This window comes from Notamacropus eugenii, chromosome 4 (genome assembly GCF_028372415.1).
Source record: "Notamacropus eugenii isolate mMacEug1 chromosome 4, mMacEug1.pri_v2, whole genome shotgun sequence".
Taxonomy (NCBI): Eukaryota; Metazoa; Chordata; class Mammalia; order Diprotodontia; family Macropodidae; genus Notamacropus; species Notamacropus eugenii.
The window spans coordinates 125,166,595-125,191,562 of record NC_092875.1 but is presented as its reverse complement, the minus strand read 5'-3'; the positions used below and the strand labels follow the sequence as shown (position 1 = coordinate 125,191,562).

Below are 24,968 nucleotides of genomic sequence, written 5' to 3'. Positions count from 1 at the left end.
ATAAAATTTGACCTTCCATCTGTTTATTAACTCTACTGCTGGCTGTAAAATTTCTGGCAGTAAAACAGAAACAGCTAAAACCCATGGCTTTCACAATGTCCTTTTTTTTTTTTTGCTGTCTTTTTTTTTTAAAGCTATCTTCACATAAAGCTAATTGTTGTTGTTTTTTTCTAACTATCTTCTGCTCATACTTTTTACCTTTTCCTGTGCTGGAGTGGGAAGAGAGCCAGCCTTGGAATCAGGAAAACCTGGGTTTAAGGCCCACCTTGGACACACTAGTCATGTCAGCCTGGTTCATATCAGTTAAGCTCTCTGTGTTTTTGGCAACTCTCTAAGATTATAAGTTGCAGAGAAGGTGCTGTCCTGCTTGTTAAAGAGATTTTTTTAACCTATAATAGCAAGCTCAGAAATCCACTCTTTCCAGTCAGACTTCACTAAATTCAGTTTTGCATGTTCATTTTGAGTCTATTTTGTTGTTATTCAATTGTTTTTCAGGCATATCTGACTCTTCCTTGGCCTTATTTGGAATTTTCTTTGCAGAGGTATTGAAGTGGTTTGCCAGTTCCTTCTCTAGCTCATTTTCTAGATGAGGAAACTAAAGCAAACAGGGTTAAGTGACTTGCCCAGGGTCATGTAGCTAGGAAGCATCTGAAGCTAAATTTGAATTCAGAATTTTTAACCCTGATTTTGAAATAGTTTCTTTTATATAGTCTTTAAGGTGTAAACCAGTCTCTAAGGAGATATACACTAGCTTCTGTTTGATTCAATCCAAAAGTCTTCTTACTTAATAGAGATAATTACTGTTAATCAGATGGGATAATAAATGAAGAGACTCAACTCTTATAATAATAATAACTCATATTGCTATAAAGTTCTAAGGTTTGCAAAACACTTTACAGACATAATCTCCTTTGAACCTTACAATAATCTTGTGAGATGTTATCCTCATTTTACAGATGAGGAAATTGAAACTCACAGAACTGAAATGACTTTTCATGAACTGACCTTCAGTTTTGTTCATTCCAAAGGCAATTTTGAAACTGTTGTCTGGGAATTGCTGTTTTCTGGAGATTGAATGGTTTTAGTGCTGCAGGAACTTGAGCCATTTTTTAAACTATAAAACCTTATAGGGCTGTTAGAAATGGCCAGCAATATCCATAGATAAGAAATCACAGCTCAAGTTATCCTAAGAAAGTGACTTTCATCTTCAAGCAATAGTGAGTTATCGTATCATGTTCTCTGGCAGAAATGGGTAAATGTGCCAAACATGATTAACATGAATTTACAGATGACCTAATATTTTGCAGTCTTGTCTTTACTTAGGCTACATAACATTCTAAACTATTCTAGACAAGAGCAGAGTTCTCTGGCAAGAGGGTGGGAACAAAACTTCACCAATCCATTCTTATTTCTAAAAGAACTCACATGCATGTACTCTACGTACAGTAGGATAATAGGGATGGCTTCATACAGATTAGGTAGAGGCATTATCATTCCCAAAACATTGTATCACATTTTGGATTGTGGTGGATCATTATGGGGGTCAGAGGTAAGTCTTTTACAGTTAATTATCTTTACAATATTGCTGTTATTGTATAAATTAGTCCCCTGATTCTGCTGATTTCACTTTGTATCAATTCATATAAGTCTTCCCAGGTTTTTCTGTATCATCCCCTTCATCATTTCTCTTTGTACAATAATATTCCATTGCATTCATACACCATGACTTAGTCAGTCATTTTGCAGTCAATGAACATTCCTTAGTTGCTACTTCTTTGCCACTCCAAAAAAGAGCTTCTGTGTATATTTTTGTACATTTGGATCATTTTCCTCTTTCTTTAATATCTTTGGGGTATAGACCTAGTAGTGGTACTGCTGGGTCAAAGGATATACAAAGTTTAATAGATTTTGGGATGTAGTTTCAAATAGTTTTCCAGAATGGTTCATCTAGTTCATAGGTGTACCAACAGTGCATTAGTTTACCTATGTTCTCATAGTCCCTCTAGCATTTATTTTCCTTTTTTTTTTTTTTTTGGTCATGTTAGCCAATGGGTGTAATATGGTACCTCAAAGTTGTTTTAATTTGCATTTCTCTAATATTTAGTGATTTGGAGCATTTTTTTTTCACATGACTATTGATAGCCTAGATTTCTTCTGAAAATTGTCTGTCTATATCTTTTGACCATTTATCAATTGAGGAATGGCTCTTTTTCTTGTAAGTTTGACTTTAGTTTCCTATATACCTTAGAAATGAGACCTTTATAAGAAATCTATTGCAAATGTTTTCCCCAGTTTCCTGCTTTTCTTCTAATTTTAGCTGCATTGGTTTTGCTCATGTAAAATGTTTTTAATTTCGTAGAATGAGAATTATTAATTTTTTTCTCCTATGAATCTCTCTGTCTTTTGTTTAGTCATGAACTCTTCTCATATTCATAGCTCTGACTGGTAGTCCTTCTGTTTTCTACTGATTTTGTTTTTTCTTTTTTCTTAATCAGATTATCTAATGGCTTATCTATTTTATTGGTTTTTTCAAGCTTATTTAATTTAATAATTCAGAGATTTTATTTATTTAAAAAAATTTAATTTTGTTAACTTCTGCTTTGATTTTCAGGCTTTTTATTTTGCTATCTAATTGGGGGTTCTACATTTGTTCATTTTCTAGTTTTTTCACTTGTGTGCTCATTTTGTTGCTGTGCTCTTTCTCTTTTTATTGATGAGTTTATAAATATAAGATTTCCCTAATTACTGCTTTGTCTACATCCCACACCTTTTATTTGGTCACATTATTGTCATTATTTTTAATGAAATTACTGTTTTTATAATTTGTTCTTTGACCCACCCATTCTTTAAGATTAATATATTTTGTTTTAAGATACTTTTTAATCTTTGCTTCAAAGGCTCTTTATTGAATGTAATTTTTATTGTATTATGTTCAGTAAATGACACATTTAATACTTCTATTCTTCTGCATTTGTGAGGTTTTTATGCCCTAATACATAATTAGTTTCTGTGAAAGTGCCATACATCTCTAATAATAGGTATATTCCTTTCTGTTCCCATTCAGCATTCTCCAGATATCTGACATTTAACTTTTCTAAAATTCTATTCAGGTCTTTCATTTATTTCTTATTTTTAAATTAGGTTTATCCAAGTCTGAGAAGAGTAAATTGAAGTTTCTCACCCTGCTCCATTATAGTTTTACTATTTCTTCCTATAACTCATGTAACTTTTCCTTCAAGAATTTTAATGTAATGCCATTTGGGGTAGATAGATTTAGTGTTGATATTAATTCATTGTCTAGTGTACCTTTTAGCAAAATTTAGTTTTTCTTCTTATCTCTTTTAACTAGTTCTAGTTTTGCTTTTGATTTGTCTAAGATCATGAATGTTACCCCTGCCTTTTTTATAAAAGCTGATCTATAAGAGATTCTGCTGAAGCCCCTTGTTTAATTCTATATACATCCTTCTATTTTAAATGTGCTTGCTTCTGATTAATGCCTCCTTATGTTTCCCTTTAACCAGTTCAGATGAGAAGTGAGTTTCAAGTGTTGTCTGTTCACACACCCCCATGCCCCATTCTCATTGTATCACCTCCTCTTTCTGTCTCAATTTATGTGAAATAATTTTCCCCATTCTTCTCCCAGACACTCTCTCCCAATGCATTCCTTCTCCTTTCCTTCCCTCTCCCCATTCCACTCTTCTTTTGAGATCAGTCAGACTGAACAGAATTACATCCAATCCCTTTATTTCATTAGACTCTCTCTGTGACATCTGGTGGTGATAAAATTATGAGGGATTACATGTGTCATCTCCCTATATAAGAATGTAAATAGTTTAACCTTATTAGTTCCTTATGATTTCTTGCTCATATTTACCTTTTTATGCTCCTTTTGATTCATGTGTTTATATGGCATATTTTCTTCTCTGTTCTTGTTTTTTCCCCTTATAGAATTATACTTACTTTTGTTGGGTAGATTATTAACCTAGATCCTTTACCTTCTGAAATACCGTAATTCTTTATAGAGATGGTTGCTAAATCTTGTATGATCCTGATTATGGCTCCTCATGCTTGTATTCTTTCTTTCTGGCTGTTTACAGAATTTTTTCCTTGAACCAAGAGCTCTGGATTTTGGCTATAATTTTCCTAAAGGTTTTCATTTTAGCTTTTCTTTTAGGAGATGACTGGTAGATTCTTTCAATTTCTGCTTTGCCCTAAGATCCAAGTTTTCTTTTATTACTTCTTGAAATATGATGTCTAGGCTGTTTCCTTTTTTTTCTGGCTTTTGGGTAGTCCAACATTTCTTAAATTATCTCTCCTCAATCTTTTTTCTAGATAGGTTGTTTTTTTCTATGAGATATTTCACATTTTTTTTTATTTTTCCCAAGCTTTTGACTTTGTTTTCTTATTTCTTGATATCTCATGAAGTCACTAGTTTCCATTTGGCCAATGCATTGTAATTTTCAGTGATTAATTTTCTTCTGTAACATTTTGTGCCTCTTTTTCTAAGCTGATGTATCTTTTCACATCTTTCTTCCCTAGCTTTTAGCTTCTTTCCTCTACTACTTTCATTTGGTTTTTAAAGTTATTTATTTTAAAATTATTTTTTAATTCATGCTTTAACTCTCTTAGAAATTTTTGTTGGATGTACATCCACACTACATTTCTTTTTGAGACTTTCCCTGTAGATTTTTTGAGTTATTTTCCTCTTTGTGTTTGTGTCCTAAGCTTCTCTAGTGCCATAATAGCTCTTATGTTCACGTTCTTTTTCTGTGTTCATTCTTCCTGTTCTTGACTTTGGTTCTTGGTTCTTAACTTTGGACTTTATGTTAGTGCTGGGCTCTTCGTACTTTTTTGTAGGGGGAGAAGAAAAGAGAGTTCTCTGGCCTGAACTTCTGTTCTCTGTGTTCTTCTACTGCTTTCACAGCTCCAACTAGGGGCCTGAAAGCCTTCAGTGCTCCCAAAGTGGTGTGAACCAGGGGAGTTCTGTTTGCTGCCCTCCTGGTCTGAGTTCTGTAAGTTTTGACTCAGATTTGGATCTATCAGCTTGTTTCTGATTGGGATTTTCAGGAGACATGCTTTCTGTGGGCACTACTGGATAGCTGGGAGACTTTGCAGATTCAAAGGGACTGAATTGCCAGCTCCCCTTTGACTAGGTAGCTCTGATCCCTGCAGGAGAGTGTGGGGGAATATTTCACTCTCCTGGAGGGATCAAAGCTACACAGCTTCTGAGTTCAGTACATAGCTAGGTCCAAGGCTCACAATCTCCTCTCTCTGCCCTGGATCTGTGACTCAGCCCTGAGAGGGAAGAGTTAGAGCTTCCAGATAGCACCAGCTCCTGAATCTGGCTTACTCAGGGATCCACTGGCATCTCTTTCTGGTACCTTGCCTTGGTCCTCTCTTAGTCCCTGGGTACTGTACTGCTCCTCACTGCTTCCATAGGCCTGAGCTCCTGCCAGACCCTCCCCTAGAGTCTGCAGACCTCTCTGTCTCCCCAAGACACTTTCGGCATGAAAAGTGACTCACTGTGACTTGTTATCTTTTCTGATCAGAATTTATTCTGGTGTATTTTCTAGATCACAGTTATCAAACAAGCAGTTCAAGGATACATACAGCCCATAATACTCCCAAGTACAGCCCTAACCACATTAAAATATAGTTTCTATCTGATTTTAATGTGTTGATGTACAAAAAAAAATATGCAAATATTTGTCCACTTTAGCAGACATTTACTGGGCTAGATGACTACTTGTTAGATGCGTTGTAGACAAGATCATTGCTCAGCTATCAGTTATGTTAGATGACCTCTGATTCCAATTCTGATATTCTTAAAATATATTTTAATCTTTATCACTAAACTTTCAGGCATATGTTAGGTTATTGTCTATACTAAAGTCAGTTTCTCTTCCTGATACCCTCCTCTTTCCACCAGATATTTCAATTTTTCTGAACTAATTTTGTCTGGATCTTTCTTTTGCCACCATTATAACCCATTTTGTATTATTCTTATCTATGTTTTTATTCTGTTCCCCCTAGTAGAATGTTAATTCTTTAGGACCAAGTGTTATGTTATCTTTCATCTTTGAATTCACAATACCCAGTAGAATTATGAATAAATGCTAGTAATATTAAGGTAATAATAATAAATAATGATATGTATTTTCTAGCTCAAAAGTATCTGTGATCACATTTGAACTTAGGTCTCTCTGTTTCCAGACCTCCCATTCTATCCACTGCACCACCTAACTGCCCCATAGTAGAAGATGGATAATGTTAATATGTAGTTTTCTAAGTATGTACAAACCCATAGGGGTGGTTATATACAGTTCAGTGGCCCTGTTTCTATTTGAATTTGACTTCACTGTTCTAAGCTACTTCTAGGTAATTCTTCGCTGGTAATTTGCTAAAGACTACTCATGCGCACTATGTGTTTCTGTGGTCACTGGGTGAGTTCCAACTTTAATTCTTCAAAGACTATGATGTATCATACTTCATCACCAGAAGAATATTGATATTTATTTAAAATGACCTTTTGTTCCAGCATGAAGCTTAGAATTAGTAATAAAAAATGCAGTTTCCCAAATGTAATCCAGCCTTCTTTTCTCACAATCTGTTTTGGAAGCAGCCATTGCCCTTCTTCATTGTCTATCCAAGATATGTGCACTAAAGATATTTAACTCTGGAGTTTAGTAGTGAAAAATATGTATATGTTTTATAGTTGTCAAGTTGCCTATGGAAGAATAAACCTCAGTATTTACTGTGTTTGCCATGAGATTTTATTCCTTTAGCCAATTCTCCTGAGAACAGGGACTTTTTTCTTTTCTCATGATATCTGAGCATGTCCTTCCCATGATATCTAAGGCTCCCAACGCCAGTATGTACAGACTTGTTTTCACCAGTGACTACATTATATTGCCTTGGGGTCTACTTTTCTTTCTCAAGCACCTATGTTCCTTTGCCTGGGCTTTGCCACAGCTGCCTGAATAACATTTGGGTAATGTTCCACTAAACCATAACACACAGCAAATTGGAATGGCTCCCGGAAGTCATAAATTAAGTGAGTGAAAAAATATTGTCTTTATTACATTATGCCATCTGATAAAAAGATTGTATGTGAAGTTTTAAAATATTGAAAGTAGACTTGAGACACTTTCTCCTCAGCTTTCATTCTAATGATTTTTTAAAAAATATATTCTTAGGGAGTTAAGAATGAGCTGGTGTGGTGTAGTGGACAGCAGAGCACTTGGATGGGATATGGGAAACCTGGGCTGTAGTCCCAGAGCTTCCTCTAACTAGCTGTGTGCATTGGAACAAAAAAGTTCACCACTCTAGACCCCACCTTCCTCATCTGTGAAATGAGGGAGCTTGGACTGGGCTCTAGATCAAAGGGTAACAGGATTGTAGACAGAAAGTAACCTAAAAGATCATTAGTCAAACTTCTGTTTATATAATTTACAGGAGTAAGGGTATCTCTTCAAGTTCTAAGATTTTGTCATTCTATGGTCTCACGGGTCCATTCTAAGACTGAAATTTCTGTGATATTGTTGTTTAGTTGTTTCAGTTGGGTCCAACTCTTTGTGACTCACTTTGAGGTTTTCCTGGTAGAGATACTAGAGTAGTTTGCCATTTCCTTCTCCAGCCCATTTGATAGATAAAGAAACTGAGGCAAGCAGAGTGAAGTAACTTGCCCAGGGTCACATAGCTAGTAAGTATCTGAAGCTAGATTTGAATTCAGGAAGATAGGTCTTTCTGACTCTAGGCTTGGTGATCCACTGGATCACTTAGCTGCCCAACAAGCATTTAGATCCTTATATTCAAATGGTAGTATGATTCTGTGATATTCTGTGATAAAAATAGCCACATTTTGCTACTCCAGTGTGCAGTATATTTAATAATGTGTCTGAGAAGATGGAAACAGGTCATGAGTCAGAGGAAGAGGTACTATTTCCCTCATTTGTCAGATCAGACAGAATGTTGTTATTGCATTTATAATTAAGCTATTTATGAAACTTAGGGAGAGATTAAAAGTCAGAGGACCTGGATTCAAATCCTACTCTGCTATTTATTCTCTCCATGACCTTGGACAATGAGTAACTTCATCTGTCTTGGCCATCTCAAAGGTCCCTTCCAACTTTAAGCTTATGATTACTATGATAATGATTTGAGTGATGTGATTAAAAAAAAACAGTAATTGAAAGGGAAAAGACAAACATTTTTGCTTCTAGACCACATAGCCTGTCATTTAACTGTTGTTTTAAACTAGGGTATGTAGCAATAGAATGGTGGGGGAAAGAGCAAGAGATTTAGAGTCTAGGTTCCAGTCCCTCATGCATACTCTTTGACCATGAACAAACCACTTAAACTTTAGGAATTTCAGTTTCCTCATCTGCAAAATGGGTGTTATAATACCTGTTAATAATACCTTATGGACTGGTAGAAAGGGAGCTGGCTTCAGAACCAGGGAGATCTAAATGATGTAAAGAATATAGTGCTAGACCTGGAGTGAAGAAGACCTGAGTTCAAATCCTGACTCATATATTTACTAGCTCTGCAGCTCTGAACAAGTCACTTAGCTTCTCTCAGCCTCAGTTTCCTCATCTGTAGGAAAGAGATAATAATAACATTATCTCACAAAGTTATCCTGAGGATCAAGAGAAATAATTTATGGGGGGTGGAGTAAGATGGCAGAGTAGAAGCAAAGACCTACTAGAGCTCTTCCCCCAAACCCCTCAACAAACCTGAACAAATTCTGGAGCAGCAGAAGCCATAGAATGGTGGACTGAAAGACATTTCCAGTCCAAGACAGTCTGGAAGGTTTATGAGAGGATCTATTGCTCCAGGCTGGGAGAGGAGCACACCAGCACAGTTGAAGCTGGAGTAAGCCTTAGGGGACTGAATTTCTGGTGGCTGCTGCAGTTTCCAGACTTCTCAACTTACATACACCAAAGACAGTTTTGAATGTCAGTAGGAAAACTCCCTTACCTGGCTGAGAGGGGAGCATGGTCCAGCCCTAGCCCCAGACCTAACCTCAACCATAACCCCAGGGTGGCAGCAGCCACTGCTGAAAGGGAAGCTGCTTCTGGAGCCCTCCCCTTGACAAAAAGGTCAAAAGTCTAGTAATTGACTGGAAAATGAGCAAATAGGGGAAAAGAAACAAACTATATATTCTTACTTCCTTGATGAAGAGGTATTTTCTTACATCATTGGTGACAAGGAAGATCAAAACATACAACCAGAAAAAGACAAAAGCCAAAGCTCCTGCATTCAAAGCCTCTAAGAAAAATATGCAATGGTGTCAGGCCATGGAAGAGCTCAAAAAGGATTTTGAAAATCAAGTAAGAGAAGTAGAGGAAAAATTTGGAAGAGAAATGAGAGTGATGGAAGAAAATCATGAAAAACAAGTCAACAGTTTGCTAAAAGAGAGCCCAAAAAATGCTGAAGAAAATAACAGCTTTAAAATTAGATTAATCCAGATGGCAAAAGAAGTCCAAAAAGCCAGTGAGAAGAAAAATGCCTTTAAAAGCAAATAGGCCAAATGGAAAAAGATGTCCAAAAACTCACTGAAGAAAATGATTCCTTAAAAGTTGGAATGGAGTAAATGGAACCTAATGACTTTATAAAAAATCAGGAAACTATAAAACAAAACCAAAATAATGAAAAAATAGCAGACACTGTGAAATATCTCATTGGAAAAAACAATTGACCTGGAAAATAGATGCAGGAGAGATAATTTAAAAATTATTGGACTACCTGAGAGCCATGATCAAAAAAAGAGCCTAGATATCATCTTTCAAGAAATTATCAGGGAAAACTGCCCTGATATTCAGAAACCAGAAAGTAAAATAGAAATGGAAGGAATTCACCGATCACCTCCTGAAAGAGATGCCAAAAGGAAAACTCCTAGGAATATTGTAGCCAAATTCCAGAGTTTTTAGGTCAAGAAGAAAATATTACATGCAGTCATAAAGAAACAATTCAAGTATTGTGAAAACCCAATCAGGATAACACAAGATTTAGCAGCTTCTACAGTAAGAGATCAGAGGGCTTGAAATGTGATTTTCCAGAGGTCAAAGGAGATAGGATTAAAACTAAGAATTACTTACTCAGCAAAACTGAGTGTAATACTTCAGGGAAGAAAATGGAACTTCAGTGAAATAGAAGACTTCCAAGCATTTTTGTTGAAAAGAACAGAGCTAAATAGAAAATTTGACTTTCAAATACAAGAATCAAGAGAAGCATGAAAAGGTAAACAGAAAAGAGAAATGATAAGGGCATTATTAAAATTGAACTGTTTACATTCCTACATGGAAAGAAGATATTTGTAACTCATGAGACCTTTCTCAGTTTTAGGATAGTTGGAGGGAATATGTGTGTGTTGTGTGTGTGTGTGTGTGTGTGTGTGTGTGTGTGTGTGTATGGAGAAAGACAGACAGAGGGCACAGAGTGAGCTGAACATGAAGAGGTGATATCTAAAAAAGAAAATTAAGTGTTGAGAGTGATGTAATAGGAGAAAGAGAAAAGGAGAGGTAGAATGTAGTAAATCATCTCACATAAAAGAGACAAGAAAGAGCTTTTGCAATGGAGGAGAAGAAGGGAAAGGTGAGAGAGAATAAGTGAGCCTTCCTTGCATTGAATTTGGCTTCAGGAAGGAATAACATACACACTCAATTGGCTATGGAAGTTTATCTTACCCTGCAGGAAAGCAGAGGGGAAGGAGACAAGAGAGGGGAGATAATAGAAGGGACAGCAAATTGGGGGAAGGGGTAATTGAAAGCAAACACTTTGGTAGATTTACAGGTCAAAGGAGAGAATAGAATAAATGGATGGCAGGACAGGATAGAGGGAAATATAATTAGTCTCTCACAACATGACTGTTATGGAAGTGTTTTGCATGACTACACATGTATAACCTATATCAAATTGCTTGCCTTCTCGGTGGAGGTGAATGGGGAGGGGGGAAGGGAGAGAATGTGGAACTCAAAGCTTTAAAAGTTAATGTTAAAAATTGTTTTTACATGCAACTAAGGAAATAAGATATCTAGGCAATGGGGTATAGAAATCTGTCTTGCCCTACAGGAAAATAGAAGGGAAGGGGATAAGAGGGGAGGTGATAGAAAGGAGGGTAGATCAGAGGAAAGGGTAATGAGAATACATGCAATCCGGGGGTAGGGGGAGGGGGAAGTGGGGAGAAAATTTGAAATCAGACTTTTGTGGAAGTGAATGTTGAAAACTGAAAATAAATTTTTTAAAAAGAAATAATTTATGTAAAATGCTTTGCAAATATTAATTATTAGTTGTTATTATTATCATCAAAGTTCTGTCCCTGACTCTAAGATTGTATGACCCTGGTCAAATCACTTAATCTTTTTAGCGCTTTAGACAGTCTTCTAAGGCTATAAATGTCAGAGAAGGAAGGACCTACATATGGGTAGAGGGAGTTTCCTTATCCCTATTTGCCGGTTCCAATGAAATCACAAGGCCAGTCCCTATCTCACTCCCTATGTCATCTAACGTACAAGACTGTTGTGAAAATCAGATGAAACAGTGTGTCTAATTGCCCCACAAACCTTAAATTACTTTATGACAGTTGTTATTAACACTATAAGTAATTTTATGGATGTGGACAAATCCTCTGGTTACCTAAGCTTTCTAGACTTCCTTTCTAAGCATACAGGTTAGTCCTTTTGGCATTTGTTTTGGTTTTCATTGGCTACTGCTTTAAGCATCCTCCCTCCTCATAGGATGTGAAGTGCGATGCCATACCTTTTGGGCATTTGCCAAGCTGGATAACAGTGGACACAGCAAACTTTGCGTCAGGTTCCTGAGGTAAAGGAGCAATGAGTTCATAAGTAAACTTTGGCAATGGGATAGAAACTCTGCTAATTAATAGGTCGCTGGATAGAATTTTAGTTGAACAAAGGTGAAATGAAGTTAATCATTAAAATTCACAGGAACTAAGTGGTAGCTCAACTAATGGGGTTTTCAGTCTTGACTTATAGGTATCATTTCACCCTCCTGTGAAACATTTGCCCTTTCTGCATCCTGTTCGAGCTTTCCTTGTTGAATTCTGTCCTTATTTCTTAGTTAGAAGACTGAGATGGTTTAAAACAACTAGTTAGAACATTGACTCTCATTTTCTTGGAAGTCTTCTTTTCTTATTTCCTCTTTTCTTTTTAGGGACTTATAAGTAATGAGAATAGGAATTTTTAAAAAATTGTTTGTTTTATGGATGGCACAGTAATTTCCTGATGTCCACTCCTCCAACTGAATTCTCCCTTTTAAACAAAGAAGCAAACTTGACTATCTGCTGACTCTGGAGTATGTGCACCATTCTACAACCAAAGGGGCAACTAGATGGTACAGTGGATAGAGCACAGAGCCTGGAGTCAGGAAGAGTCATCTTCCTGAATTCAAATCTGGCCTCAGACAGATGTGCTATGTGACCTGGGCAAATCACTTAATCCTGTTTGCCTTGGTTTCCTCATCTGTAAAGTGGACTAGAGGAAAGAAATGGCAAACCACACCAGTATCTTTGCTAAGAAAACCCAAATGGAGTCATGAAGAGTTAGACATGACTGAAGACAACTGACCAGCAACCTATATATTCAGGAGTGGCTTGTATTCAGATCCATATATTTTCTGCACTGACCATCAAGTCTAGTACTATGTGTCTGTACATGTTAAATATGTATCATTTGATGAATTAATTTCTTACCTTCTTTGGACATAGAGTTACTACAACTTTTCTCACACCTTTTGCATTTGCCAGCAGAAAGATAGGACCTTTTCTCTTGGAAAAGAGTTAAGGCTTTTTAAATTATTACAAATGTTTTTTTTTTTCATTTTTGCTCTTTTCCCATATTTCTCTTGATTACTTCTTAGAAATAGAAAGTATTTTCTTAAACTGTTTCCCTCAATACCTACTGAAGATTGTTTGCCCATCTTCAAATACCTTCTGTGACACTATCTCCCTATCCAGATTATTCTCCCAAGATTTGATTATGACTTTCAGATGCAATCACTATACCAAACTGAGTATCTTTTCCCCTTTGTTTTGGGCAACTTCAAATATGGTAAGAGGTAAGAAAGAACTATCTAAATTGGAACCTGTAATCTTGGGAGATTTGCTCAGGTGATTAGGGAAAATCAACAAAGAGCAGATTGCTAGGGGTGAGGGTGGAACAAGGATATGACTGCAATTCTGGAGGTGGTAAGGTAAACTCCATTCCTCTTAAGCTTGCTAATGAGAATGATTAAGTTGGCTATCAGATTCTCACTTTTCTTAAAAGGATCTTAGCTTTGTAATGATTATCTCTCAATTTGGGAGGTTTGGAAACACTTTTGCTTCCAGTCATTGTCAAGCTAGCTTTGTCTCTTGTACTCAGTCATTCTTCTCCAGCCTATTTTAGCTATGTATCACCATGATCCAGTAGTGCTTGTGTTGTGTCATGAACAAAACCAGGGTTTACAGGTAGGCTGAGTCTCAGAGGAAAGCTCTTATATACTCTATCATCAGTCCTATGCTTTGAGGCTTTCTAGCCTAGTAGTACTCTGATGACTTAGACTGGGAGAACCCATTGTCACTCAGTACCTTAATGAGGGCATTGGAGAAGGATGTCAGTTCTATTTCTCCATCACCATCAAAAAATATCTTGTATCTAAAGATACTATGAGACACTTTTTTCCTTGTTTCTGTTCCCTTATTTAATTTCTGGGTTATTTACATAGACAATTCTTCTAAATGTATATCTGAGTCCCAAGTTAGACTATATAAGGGAGTTTATCAGTTTTGTTTAATCATTGAACATTCAAACTTAGGAAAAAGCACCTTAGAGAGGTGAATGAGCCCAACTCCCTCCTTTGAAAGATGAGAATACGGGGGTCCATTGAGATTAAATTATTCATCCAGTGTCACTTGGCTAGTCAGAGGTAGGAATAGTACCCAAATCTCCTTACTTCCAGCCTAGCTTACTTTCCACTGCCCCACATTGCCTTTCCTTGGAAGGATGATAGTATACATTCTACAAAGATATGTTCCTTCTGAAGGATCAGTATTTTGTCACATAGTATGTGTGTTCTTGGGCTGCCTTTCCTCATGTGTGTATATAGTACTAGTCATAACAAGCATTATTAGTGTAAACTTTACATAGGCACCCCAAATAAAGTCGAATTGTTTCAGGGCCAGTGAACATACTATAGTTTTGTCTTATCTTGATGATGTCTGATGCAAAAAATGCCTCTTGGTTTCTTTCAAAGCTTCAGGAGTTGTGACTGCTTTCAATTATCAAAACATTTTGCCATGAACAACAAAGAGAGTCTTAATAATGAGAGTGTTCAAAGGAAATAGTTAGAAGGACTAAGTGAAAGGCACCATTATGCAAACTCTAGGCAGGCACAATGGAACTGGCTGCTCCTTTTTCTACCAAACCATATGTCCCATATGCTCAGGGGTTTAGGACCTTCCTTTTCTAAGCCCTAATGCCTCGCTTCGGTCAGAGAATCAGGGATCTGGATTGTATTGATTGTATTGTATTATTTTTGTATTCATTGTAACCTCCAGTTTGAAGGTAAGCTCCTTGAGGGCAGGATCATAGTATATTTATTCTTGTATTTCACCTAGTCCCTAGCACAGTATTCTTTGTATAGAAGGTGATTGTTAAATATTTGTTGAGTTGAGCCAGGATTAAGCATAAAGCCAAAGCACGTTGATTTTCCTCATTGGACCCATTAAGATATAGGATACTGTACACTTGAATAAAAATGCTATCTGTTAGTAATGTACTTGCAGTTTTATGTAGATGAAACTTGGAGGGATCTGTGATTATGTCAGCAGTGAGAATTCATGATGTGAAAACCCCTTTTACTAAAACACATGCGACCAACCTATGACTCAACAGAGAAGTCCTTGGATATTAGCTGAGGATACAGCAGCGCAACACAAGAATCTGTGCTTCGTTATGGGCTGTTTAATATTTTTATATCAATAATTTGGCTAATGGTATAGGTGGCGACTTACCAGATACACAGATGACATGAAGATGGGAAAGGCAGAGTCAATATTGCAGAAGATCTCAAGAGGTTAGAACATTGGGTTGGGTCAAAAGTGCTGAAGCTTAATATGTATAAATGTCAAATCTTATACTTGTGATTACACTCACAATTTAAGGAAATGATAAATACTAGTTAGAGGTTATATATTCTGTATGTGTGTGTTTTGTTTTTTCCCTCGTCCTAGTTCAGAAATATGTTGAAATCTATCCATAGACCCCAAGTTAAGAATTCCTGACCTATAGTATGATAAGTCTAGAACTGGAAAGGACCTCAGAGTACATCTAGTCCAAACTACTTGCTTTATTGGGAAAGAAGCTGAAGCCCATGGAAGTTAACTAGCTTGTTCAAGGTCACATAGATAATAAGCATTAGAGGGGTGATATGAACCAATTTCCCTCGACTCAAGAGCCAGTGAATGTTTAACTATCAACACATGAAAGGATCAGGAAACTGCAAGCTGGAGAACCTTTGTCCAAAAGGAAAAAAAAAAATAATGTTTTCTTGCATTCCTCACTTTTAGGGAAGGCATTTAGTTTAATATAATGGAACATTTACATGAGCTACAAGTCATCACCAAAAGCCCACTCACAAGAGAAACCCTCTGACGATTATATAGAGCATTTGCAGTCTCTATCCTGGATCGGTGAAAAAATAAAGGGAGCAGTACTTGACATAAATATAAAAGACACCTTCACAAATATTGTGACTTTATCTTTTGCCATACTCCCAAAGAAGTCTTTCCTGACAGTTTGTAAACTGCAGTAATTAGTTTGCAGCTGAGAATTTGTAAGTCTTTTCTGGGTCTTTTTCTGGGTGAGCGTGGCCATGAAACAAAGACATTATTGTAGGCTAAATGCAGAATTCAACACAAGCTGTCCAGTATTGATCCAAGGTAGGAATCCTCTAATGAGAGCAGGCAGTCATGTTCTTGTCACTTAAATAACTGGTGTGTAATATGGTTAGATGTTAATCTACAAAGATCTGATTTTATAAAAATCAGCCTTGTCTAATTAGGCAGCACTAGCACTACACCTTTTAAAAATACCGTTTTAAAAGATTTAACTGCAACTATTCTGCCATAGTTTTGCTTAGAGTAAATGTTTCCCCTAATTCAAGAAGCTTGATGTCTAATGACCTAGCAACCACCAGTAGAATCTCTAGTAATAAGGATCCCTTTGTACAGAATATTGTATTCAGTTCTGGTTGCCACATTTTAAGGAAGGCATTGATAAATTGGAGAGTTCCCAGAGGAGGACAAAGCAGGGAAGTGAAGGGCTTCAATTTCTTACATAAAACAGTGGAAAGGAATTGGAATGCTGAGCCTGGAGAAGGAAAGACTCTCGGGACACTAAAGTCATCTTCAAATATTTGAAGAAGGTTTAGACAAGTCCTTGAAAGCAGAACTAGAAACAATGGGGGGAAATGGCCAAGAGGCAAATTTGGACTTGATGTCAGAAAAAAATCTTCCTGAAAATGAGGACAATTCAAAAGAGGAAAGAACTACCTTGGGAACTAGTGAGTTCTCTCCCCTGTGGGTGATCTTGTAGCAGGGACTGGATGACTGTTTCAGGTAGTGTTTGTGCTAAATGACTGCTGAGGTCTCTTTTGACTCTGAAATTCGGTAGTTTCAACAGTAATTTGGATTACCACTAGAGTCAGGAGACACCTGAGTTTGAATCCCTGCCAAGATTTATTAGCTAGGTACCATTAAATTGTAAAGTCCTCCTTTAGATTATAAACCCCTTGAGAGCATGAACTGCCTTTTGCCTCTTTTTGTATTCTCAGTGCTTAGCACAGTGCCTGAAACATAGTAGGTGATTAATAAATATTTGTTGATTAATTTGATTACTTTACAATTTACAAATACCTTCCTTACAGCAGCCCAGTACAAGTATTGGCATCCCCATTATTCAGCTTGGAACACTGAGACACAGAGAAGTGACAATTGCCCAGGTTTAGCCAGCTAGTGAACTCTAAAGCAAGGATTCTGACCCGCATTTCCCTCAGAAATGCTTTCCCCAGGAATATCCTTTTTGTTGCATCTGTAGGCTCTCACATAAAAGAAGCATTTATTCCTTCAGTATTTATCAAACGTAGGTACTCAATAACTCTATTGGGCACTACAATACACACACACACACACACACACATACACACACACACACACAACACATAGTCCATGTTCTTATGAGTTATACAGTCTCCTAAGGGAGGATAAAACATATATACCTAGCAGTTGGAGTAAAAGAAGACCTTCAGTTCTTTATAAAAAATCTATTTGTATTTATTTCCTTTGTTATGGCATCACATTCATTTCTAAATCTTTTCCTTTCCCTTGTCCTTTAACTAGTGAGCTTTTCCTTGTAATAAAGATTTATGAAGGGGGCTGCTCGGAATATTCCTGGTGTAAGCAGCATAATTGAAAGAGCGAAAGAGAGGTAAATTAGATCTTTTGAATTTTGGTAACTTCATACCTGATATTAAACAAATTCATTGAAATTTGATTGCTAGGATAGGAGAGGGTGGCAGAAGGTGCCATTTGTAATCATTTCTGTGGGTCTTTTCCAGAAGAGATCATGTGAGCTACCTGAGTTAGAGTGAAGGTTATTGTGGTATAGTTAAATATTAAAATAATGAATCCTGGCTTTTAGGTGAGCTTAGAACCAGGCTTCCAGACCACTCTTAGACATCCCTATACCATCCAGTGGCACTTCTATTCTCCCTATTCACTTTTCAGCTCCCCTTTATGCCTTGCCTTTACCCAATTAGAATATAAGCTACTTGAGTGCAGGGATTATCTTGCTGCCTCATCTTTGTATCCCTAGCACTTCGTCCACTGCCTGAAAATTGCTTATTTGTTGCTTTACATCATTTTAATGTATAAACATAGATAAATACTCTGTTTCTCTGTGATGCAAGGTAAAATACAAATGACTTCATTGAGGTACCATGTGAAAAGCAGCAGAGTAGAGTGAAAGCATGGGATTTAGGGTAAGGAGGCACCTGAGCTTAAATCCTTGCCAAGATTTATTAGTAAGGTGACTCAGGACAAGTGACTTGCCCTCTCTCATCTGTAAAATGAAGGTGATATGAATTGTACTATTTGTCTCACAGTGTTGTGAGGAAAGCCCTGTATGAACCTTAAGATGTTAAATAACTGTGAATTATTGCTATCGTTGATCAGAGGAGGGAGAGAAAATCCATAGTTGAAATTTTAGCTTCGTTGAAGAGCTGGTATTTTAGCTGGGCCTTGAAAAATGGGGATGAATTAGACAGGTAGAGGAGGGAGTGGAGGGGAGACTGAATTCCTGGAGGGGAGTTAGCGTAAGCAAGCCATGGGCTTGGCAAAGCTTGGGAAGTGCTGTGGGGAAGAGTAGGATGCTTTCTGGGAAAGCAAGTACCAGTTAACTACTTTTGACCCAACATAGCTATGTTTCCTCTGAGAGGACAGGAAAACATAAAGTTGTAGGTAGATGTCATGGTCAGATTGTGGATCAATCAAGTTGATCAGTTAATTGACTTTTGTTCATACATGAAAAATATTCCTTAAAAATCAAAGAAAGTAAAACTATTAAAATAAGTAGAGCTTCATGCCATCTTTTGAAATAAGTTCTCTTTAGCAATTCCCTGTTAGTCCTAAGATAAAATATAAAAATCTTTACCTAGCATTTTTTAAAAGGTTTTTATTGATATAAGTTTTAGATTACATTTACAGATGACTGCTGCTTTGTGAGAGGTCCATGTAACAAAGTAAAACTAATAATGCTGGGACTGCACACCTGTTTTTTAAAGTAACAGAAATTTATTTTCTTTTCTTCCTATTCCCACTTCATTAAAAAAAAGAACAATTAATTTGTATAATAAATAATAGGCAAAACAAATTCTCTCATTGTCTTTCTCTCTCTCTCTCTCTCCATATATATATGTGTGTGTGTGTGTGTGTGTGTGTGTGTGTGTGTGTGTGTATGTATGTATGTATGTCTCAATGTCTCATTCTGTATCCTAAATGCAGAATGATGCATATCATCCATCAGTTCTTTGGCATAGTATATTTCATCATTGGTCCTCTGGAATCACAAATGGTCATGGTAAAGATCATAATTCTTATAGCTTTCAAAGCTGTTTGTTTTTACAGTGCTTTTGTTATTATATAAATTGTTCTCTTGGATCTGCTCATTTCATTCTTCTTCAGTGTATAAAAATCCTCCAAATTGTGTATTTTTACAATATTGATGTTCTATCATCATATACATTGTACTGGTTCTGCTTATTTCTCTTTGCATTTGTTCATATAAATCTTTCCATGTCTTCCTGAAATCATCTATTTCCTGATTTCTTATAACATAATAGTAATTCCATCATGGTCAAATGCTTTCTAATCTTTTCCAACCTACTCTTCTACCTTTATTTCATATTATTGTCTTTTGCTTAGGCTAGGTTTTCCCCCAAACTGACTGACTATTCATTCCGTGAAATCAGTATTCTTTTTCCCATCTTCATACCTTTGTTCAAGTGGCTCCCAGTCACTGGAAAGCATTGTCTCCTTGCTTCTACCTCTCAGAATCCCTACATTCTCTCAAAGTTCAGCTCAATTGTGAAGCCTTTCCTAATTCCTCTACTGTTAGTGATCTCTTCTGCCACCAACTATTATCTAATATTTACTTCTGTATATGTGACATCCTCTACTAGAATGTAAACTCCTTGAGTGACTTGCCCTCTCTCATCTGTAAAATGATGTTTTAGGGACTGTTTTGTTTTGTCTTTGTATCTCCAGTATCCTGCAGGTTATTTATGCACTGTTAGTGCTTAGATAATGTTTGTCTAATTTAACTGGGACTTTTGCAACTCTGCTGCAAACTTTAATCAGGTGTCAGCCTCTGTGGAGTGAGATCAGTGACTTATAACACTTTACATTATTTGCCCATATCCTTTTTCTCCTCCACAGTGTCCAATAAGCATGCTTTTGTGGATAGCAACCTTCTCTACCAGTTTAGAATGAATTTCCGTCGGAGAAGAAGGCTAATGGAACTGCTCAATGAACGATCTCCCTCCTCCCAGGAAACCCACGATAGCCCCTTTTGCTTGAGGAAGCAGAACAGTGACAACCGAAAACCCACCAGTTTTATGTCAGGTAACTTGGTTCCACTGAGTCATGTCATTTATTTGGCTTTGAGAAAAAAAAAGAAACTTATGAGAACATCTCAGTTATTGGCACTCAGATATCCAACAACCTCATCTGTCTAGGGGACAGTCAAGAACTAAGAAGCAATTAAGAAAAGCTCCCAGGAACTGGAATAAATGTTACAAAGCTCATGCATTTTACTTATGGGAGGGCCCCGTATAGCCTCATATAGGTCTTATTTACTTTTAGTTTACACAGTTTGGCTAATAAGTTTGGCTGTCTAGTTTCTAACTTATAGCAAATTAAAAACCAGAAAAGTTCTTACTCTGTCCAGGTACTAGGACAGTGATGAGATGTGATAGCTGAATATAAGAGAATTGGTTGACAGTTCTGACATTTTTCTATAAAGCAGCAGAGCTCTCTGGGACCTTTCAGTGTGTGAGCAAATAAATATCCCTAACACACCCATGTAGTCCCTGAGGGCATTGTTGTTTTCATCAATTGGTCCAGTCCTCTGATTTCATCCCTCCCAGTGTGGAATCTCCCTACACTGATGCACCTGTACATCTGTAATGTGCAGACTTAGAAAGTTTCCCTGGGCACTGAGTGTGGTTTGCCCATGGTCGTATGGAAAGTATATATTGGAGATAGGCTTGAGCCCAGTTCTTTCCAACTGTAAGACCAACCATTTATATAGACTATAATGTAGTTTTATAATACTATATAATTATTGATGTTCATAATGCCAATTACTCTCCCCCTAAGATCAATGATGACAGGTCTTAGAAGTTCACATAACTCATTTTCCCCCATAAGATTGCAGTTTTGGTCCAATTACAACATATTATGTTCTTAATTGAGATACACTTCATTTTAGTGCAATGGGAAATTGATTTCCTAAGTGCCCTCAAACAGTTGATTGTCTTCTGTTGATTGAAATTAATCCCATTCCATGGTGGAGATCAAAAACAGGAATGGAAAACTAGTGAAATCCTCAAAGATTCAATTTGAAAAGCTTTATCATGTTTTGAATTGCAAGCTTCTTCTCCATGGAAGTGGATGGCTAATCATTGAATATTCAGTGAGTTGACATTGCAGCCGTGCATTCTTTATCATTATTAGCTCATTAATATTGTAGCCAACATAGTGGCCACCACACTGCTACTGCATCTATAGCTTATTTGTATCTTTAGGGAGCCTCCCTGCTCAGGCTTTCTAGAGCTTGTGGCCTGGAAAATGGAAGCAAATGCCTGTTGACTCCCAGCTTTCCTGCCCAACAGGGTGCCAAGGGACTGACTGCAGTGGCTCTGTTTGTTTTCTGGTTTTTCACAGTAAGCCCAAGCAAGGAGATCAAGATCGTGTCTGCAGTGAGAAGGAGCAGCATGAGCAGCTGTGGCAGCAGTGGTTACTTCAGCAGCAGCCCGACCCTCAGCAGCAGCCCACCAGTGCTCTGTAACCCCAAGTCAGGTAAATGTTCCACCTCCCTTACCAGCCCACTCTGCAAACCCCACCTCCATTTGGATTTTGTAGGAATGCCCTTGAACTTGACTTCTCCTGACTATAAACAAATGAGGTCCTTGCTAGTCCTCAGGAAAGACCATAAACTCCTTGAGGGCAGGGATTTTCTCTTACTTCTTTTTGTATCCCTGGTACTTAGCACAATGCCTGGCATATAGTAGGGGCTTAGTAAATATTTATTGATTGATTACTGTAAAGAGGGGATTCCACTCAGCCTACGGTGGATTGGCCCTGGAGTTGGTTCCTGTGAGGACTCTAGATGGTCCTTCCTGTTTGTAGAATCTACTTCAAGCTAGTGTAGCTTTTGAGAAACTGATTAAAATGGATAATGCAGAAACAGGAGAAGAGGAGAGAAATAGAATGGTATAATGGAAAATGTACTAGATTTGGAGTCAAAGGACTTGAATGCAAATCCCACTTCTGCTCTATGTGACCTTGGGGAGGTCATTCAATGTTTTTTGGACTGAGATTCTCCTCTGTAAAATGATGGAGTTGGATCAGATTGCCTGTTGGGTCCCTTCTAGCTCTAAATCTATGATACTATTACTATGAATGACCTTTTATAATTTTGTCAAAAAACAAATTTTATTATTTATAGGGAATTGTTCAGAAGTTGCTTCAGGATTATATTGTTGATTATATACATATATGAATAGGTGCAGTAGATAGAGTGCTAGGTCTGGAGTCAGGGAAAGTCGTCTTCCTGAGTAAAAATCTAGTCTCCGACAGTTACTAGCTGTGTTACCCTGAACAAGTCATTTAACCTTGTTTGGCTTAGTTTCTTTATCTGTAAAATGAGCTGGAGAAGGAAATACCAAACTACTCTATCCAGAGATACTGATCTCTGGAGTCACGTGGTCATGAAGACTCGAACATGGCTGAACAACGCATATATTTAGATACATCTGCAAATTTCTATTGTTATATTTAAAAATACAGGATGAGTACACTCAGTCCTATGATAACCTGAAGAGCAAAGTCATTCATTAATTAATAGTCATTTATTAAGCTCTTTTTATGTGTCTGTCACTGTTCTTGTCCTCAGAGGCTTTCAATTGAGGAAAACATGCACAAAATAAACACAAGGTACATTTTGCAGGGGGACAGGAGAAAAGAAAAGGCTTTATGTAGAAGGAGGCAACTGATCAGTTTTGAAAGAGACAAAGGATACTATTAAGTATATAGGTCTCAGTTATTTCTGCTAATTCAGTTCAACAGACATTAAGTCATGATTATGTGTAGAACAGTGTGCTAGGTGCTGGGTGGGTGGTGGAGGTACAACTATGAATATGCCCACAAAGCATTTGGGGGCTTGTAATACAATGGAAAGAGGTCTGGATTTGGAAAAACTGTGTTTGCTTTCTGTGTCTGTCACTTTCTACTGATGTGATCTTGAACTCAGTCACTTAATTTTGTCAAAGCCCTAGTTTCTTCAGCTATAAAAGGAAGTGGTGGGATTAGATTATCTCTAACGTCCCATTCAGGTTGGAGGTCCTCTAAAGAGATAATCATCAGGAATGAAACAAATCTACCCAGAGCTTTCCTCCCTCTGGGCCACAGTGGCATCCAAGTCTTAGAGAGGAAGAAATTTTTTTAAAAAAAGACAAAAAGTCCATGTGATCTCCAGCTCCTTGGATTTTTGCCTTCACAAAACGTCAGAACATCAGACTCACAGTGTTGCCTGTGTAGACAATAATTAAATTTCTAAGAAGAGAAGCATGGTTGCCTTCATGGTGAATAAATGATTTGTTCATAAAATGATACAGGAAGAAGGCAGTAATTGAATTATTTTAAAGAACATTAGAGAATTTTGAGGAATGCTCTTCATGCCTATTGCTGGTGAACAGCCATATTATTTGGGGCTAAGAGCAGGGCAGAGAAACAAATAAAGAAGGCTTTATTAGGCTCCTGAAAGAAATTAAGGAAAGCTGTTGGAAAGTAGAAGAAGCCTGCCCAGGGAATCTAGACAAGGCAGGGAAACACAGTAAAGTCATACAATCCTTGGCAGTATTCTGAAGTCAGCTTCTGTTGCCCTTCAGTCGCTATTTCTGCATGGTCTCCACCCCTCTACATTTTTGGCATCCTCCCCTCTTGCTACTCTGAATACCTAGACCCTTGTGATAGACCAAAAGTTCTTAATCTGGGGTCTATGAACTTGGTTTGTAAAAAAATAGATATTTTGATTACTGTATTCAATAGAATTCCTTTCCTTTGCAATCCTATGAATTTTATTTATATATTTTAAAACAGAAATTTGTTGGTTTCACTTTATTGCCAGAGGGGATCCATGACACCAAAGAGGTTAGGAACTCCTGTTTTCCCTCCCCTAAATCACAAAAACAAAATTTTGCACACACAGAAGTGTTGGTTAATTGATGAAAGCTTTTGTCTCACTTTCTTAGGGCCCTGCCAGGTGATTGGCTGGTTTGATTATCTGATTCCTGTTAAGATATTAATAGATGATAATGGCTTAATGTTTTATCTTTTCCCTCCCACCCCAAGATAGCCTCCACCTTCAGTCTCTCAGCTGAAAGCAGTAAATGTTTTAGGAATTCTTAAGCCACTTATCATAATGGGTCATTGCCAGATTTTGATAAGCTAACTCACATTACCTAGGCTGTAATGTATTCTGCCTGTGTGTATGGCCAGCCCAAAAGGTAGGGTTTTAAGTGACCTGAAGGAGGCCAACATGGACCAAGTATGTATAAAGGAGATTCATGTTAGAGGTGACAGTTATGGAGGTGGATCAATATGTAAAGTTTCTGAAGAAGGGAAAGACATCACAGAGAGGTGAAAAAAATTAAAAAAGACAACCAAGAGAACATTGTTAACTATTGGCCTATATGCCTGTTCTCCCATGTATGTAAAATCTTTATGAAAGTTATCCATATATAAACTGAGGGCATCTTTGATGAGAGTATTAATGTGGAGTGTGTAGGCTTTTGCAGGTGATACCAAGAACCACATCTTGACCTTTTCACAATTGACTGAATAATGTAGGACTATAAGATCTTAATTGGGTTTATTATTTGTTGATTATTTTTTAAAAGCATATAATTCAATAGAGCAGTATGATATCTTACAGTCTTTTTCAATAAGGGGTCTCTCATAGATGCATTAAAAATATTCAAGACTTCTTTAATGTTATAACAGTTTATAACCCCATTCTGTCACCGTCTAATTCTTAGTGATAAATACTTAGAAGGAAATCATAATAGATAACCCTGTTCGGTGACCTTCTGATCATAACATCTGGTGAGTCATAAACCAGGAAGCTGTG

At 37.2% G+C, this 24,968-nt stretch overlaps 1 protein-coding gene across 1 annotated transcript in view; it reads left to right on the top strand.

The window, feature by feature from the left end:
• DEPTOR (DEP domain containing MTOR interacting protein) overlaps positions 1–24,968 on the top strand; it is a 205,255-nt gene that overhangs the window by 115,026 nt on the left and 65,261 nt on the right. Inside the window, exons 5-6 of the mRNA XM_072603198.1 lie at positions 19,994–20,179; positions 21,503–21,637. Of these exons, the coding sequence (XP_072459299.1) occupies positions 19,994–20,179; positions 21,503–21,637 (321 nt within the window). The remainder of the gene's footprint in view (positions 1–19,993; positions 20,180–21,502; positions 21,638–24,968) is intronic.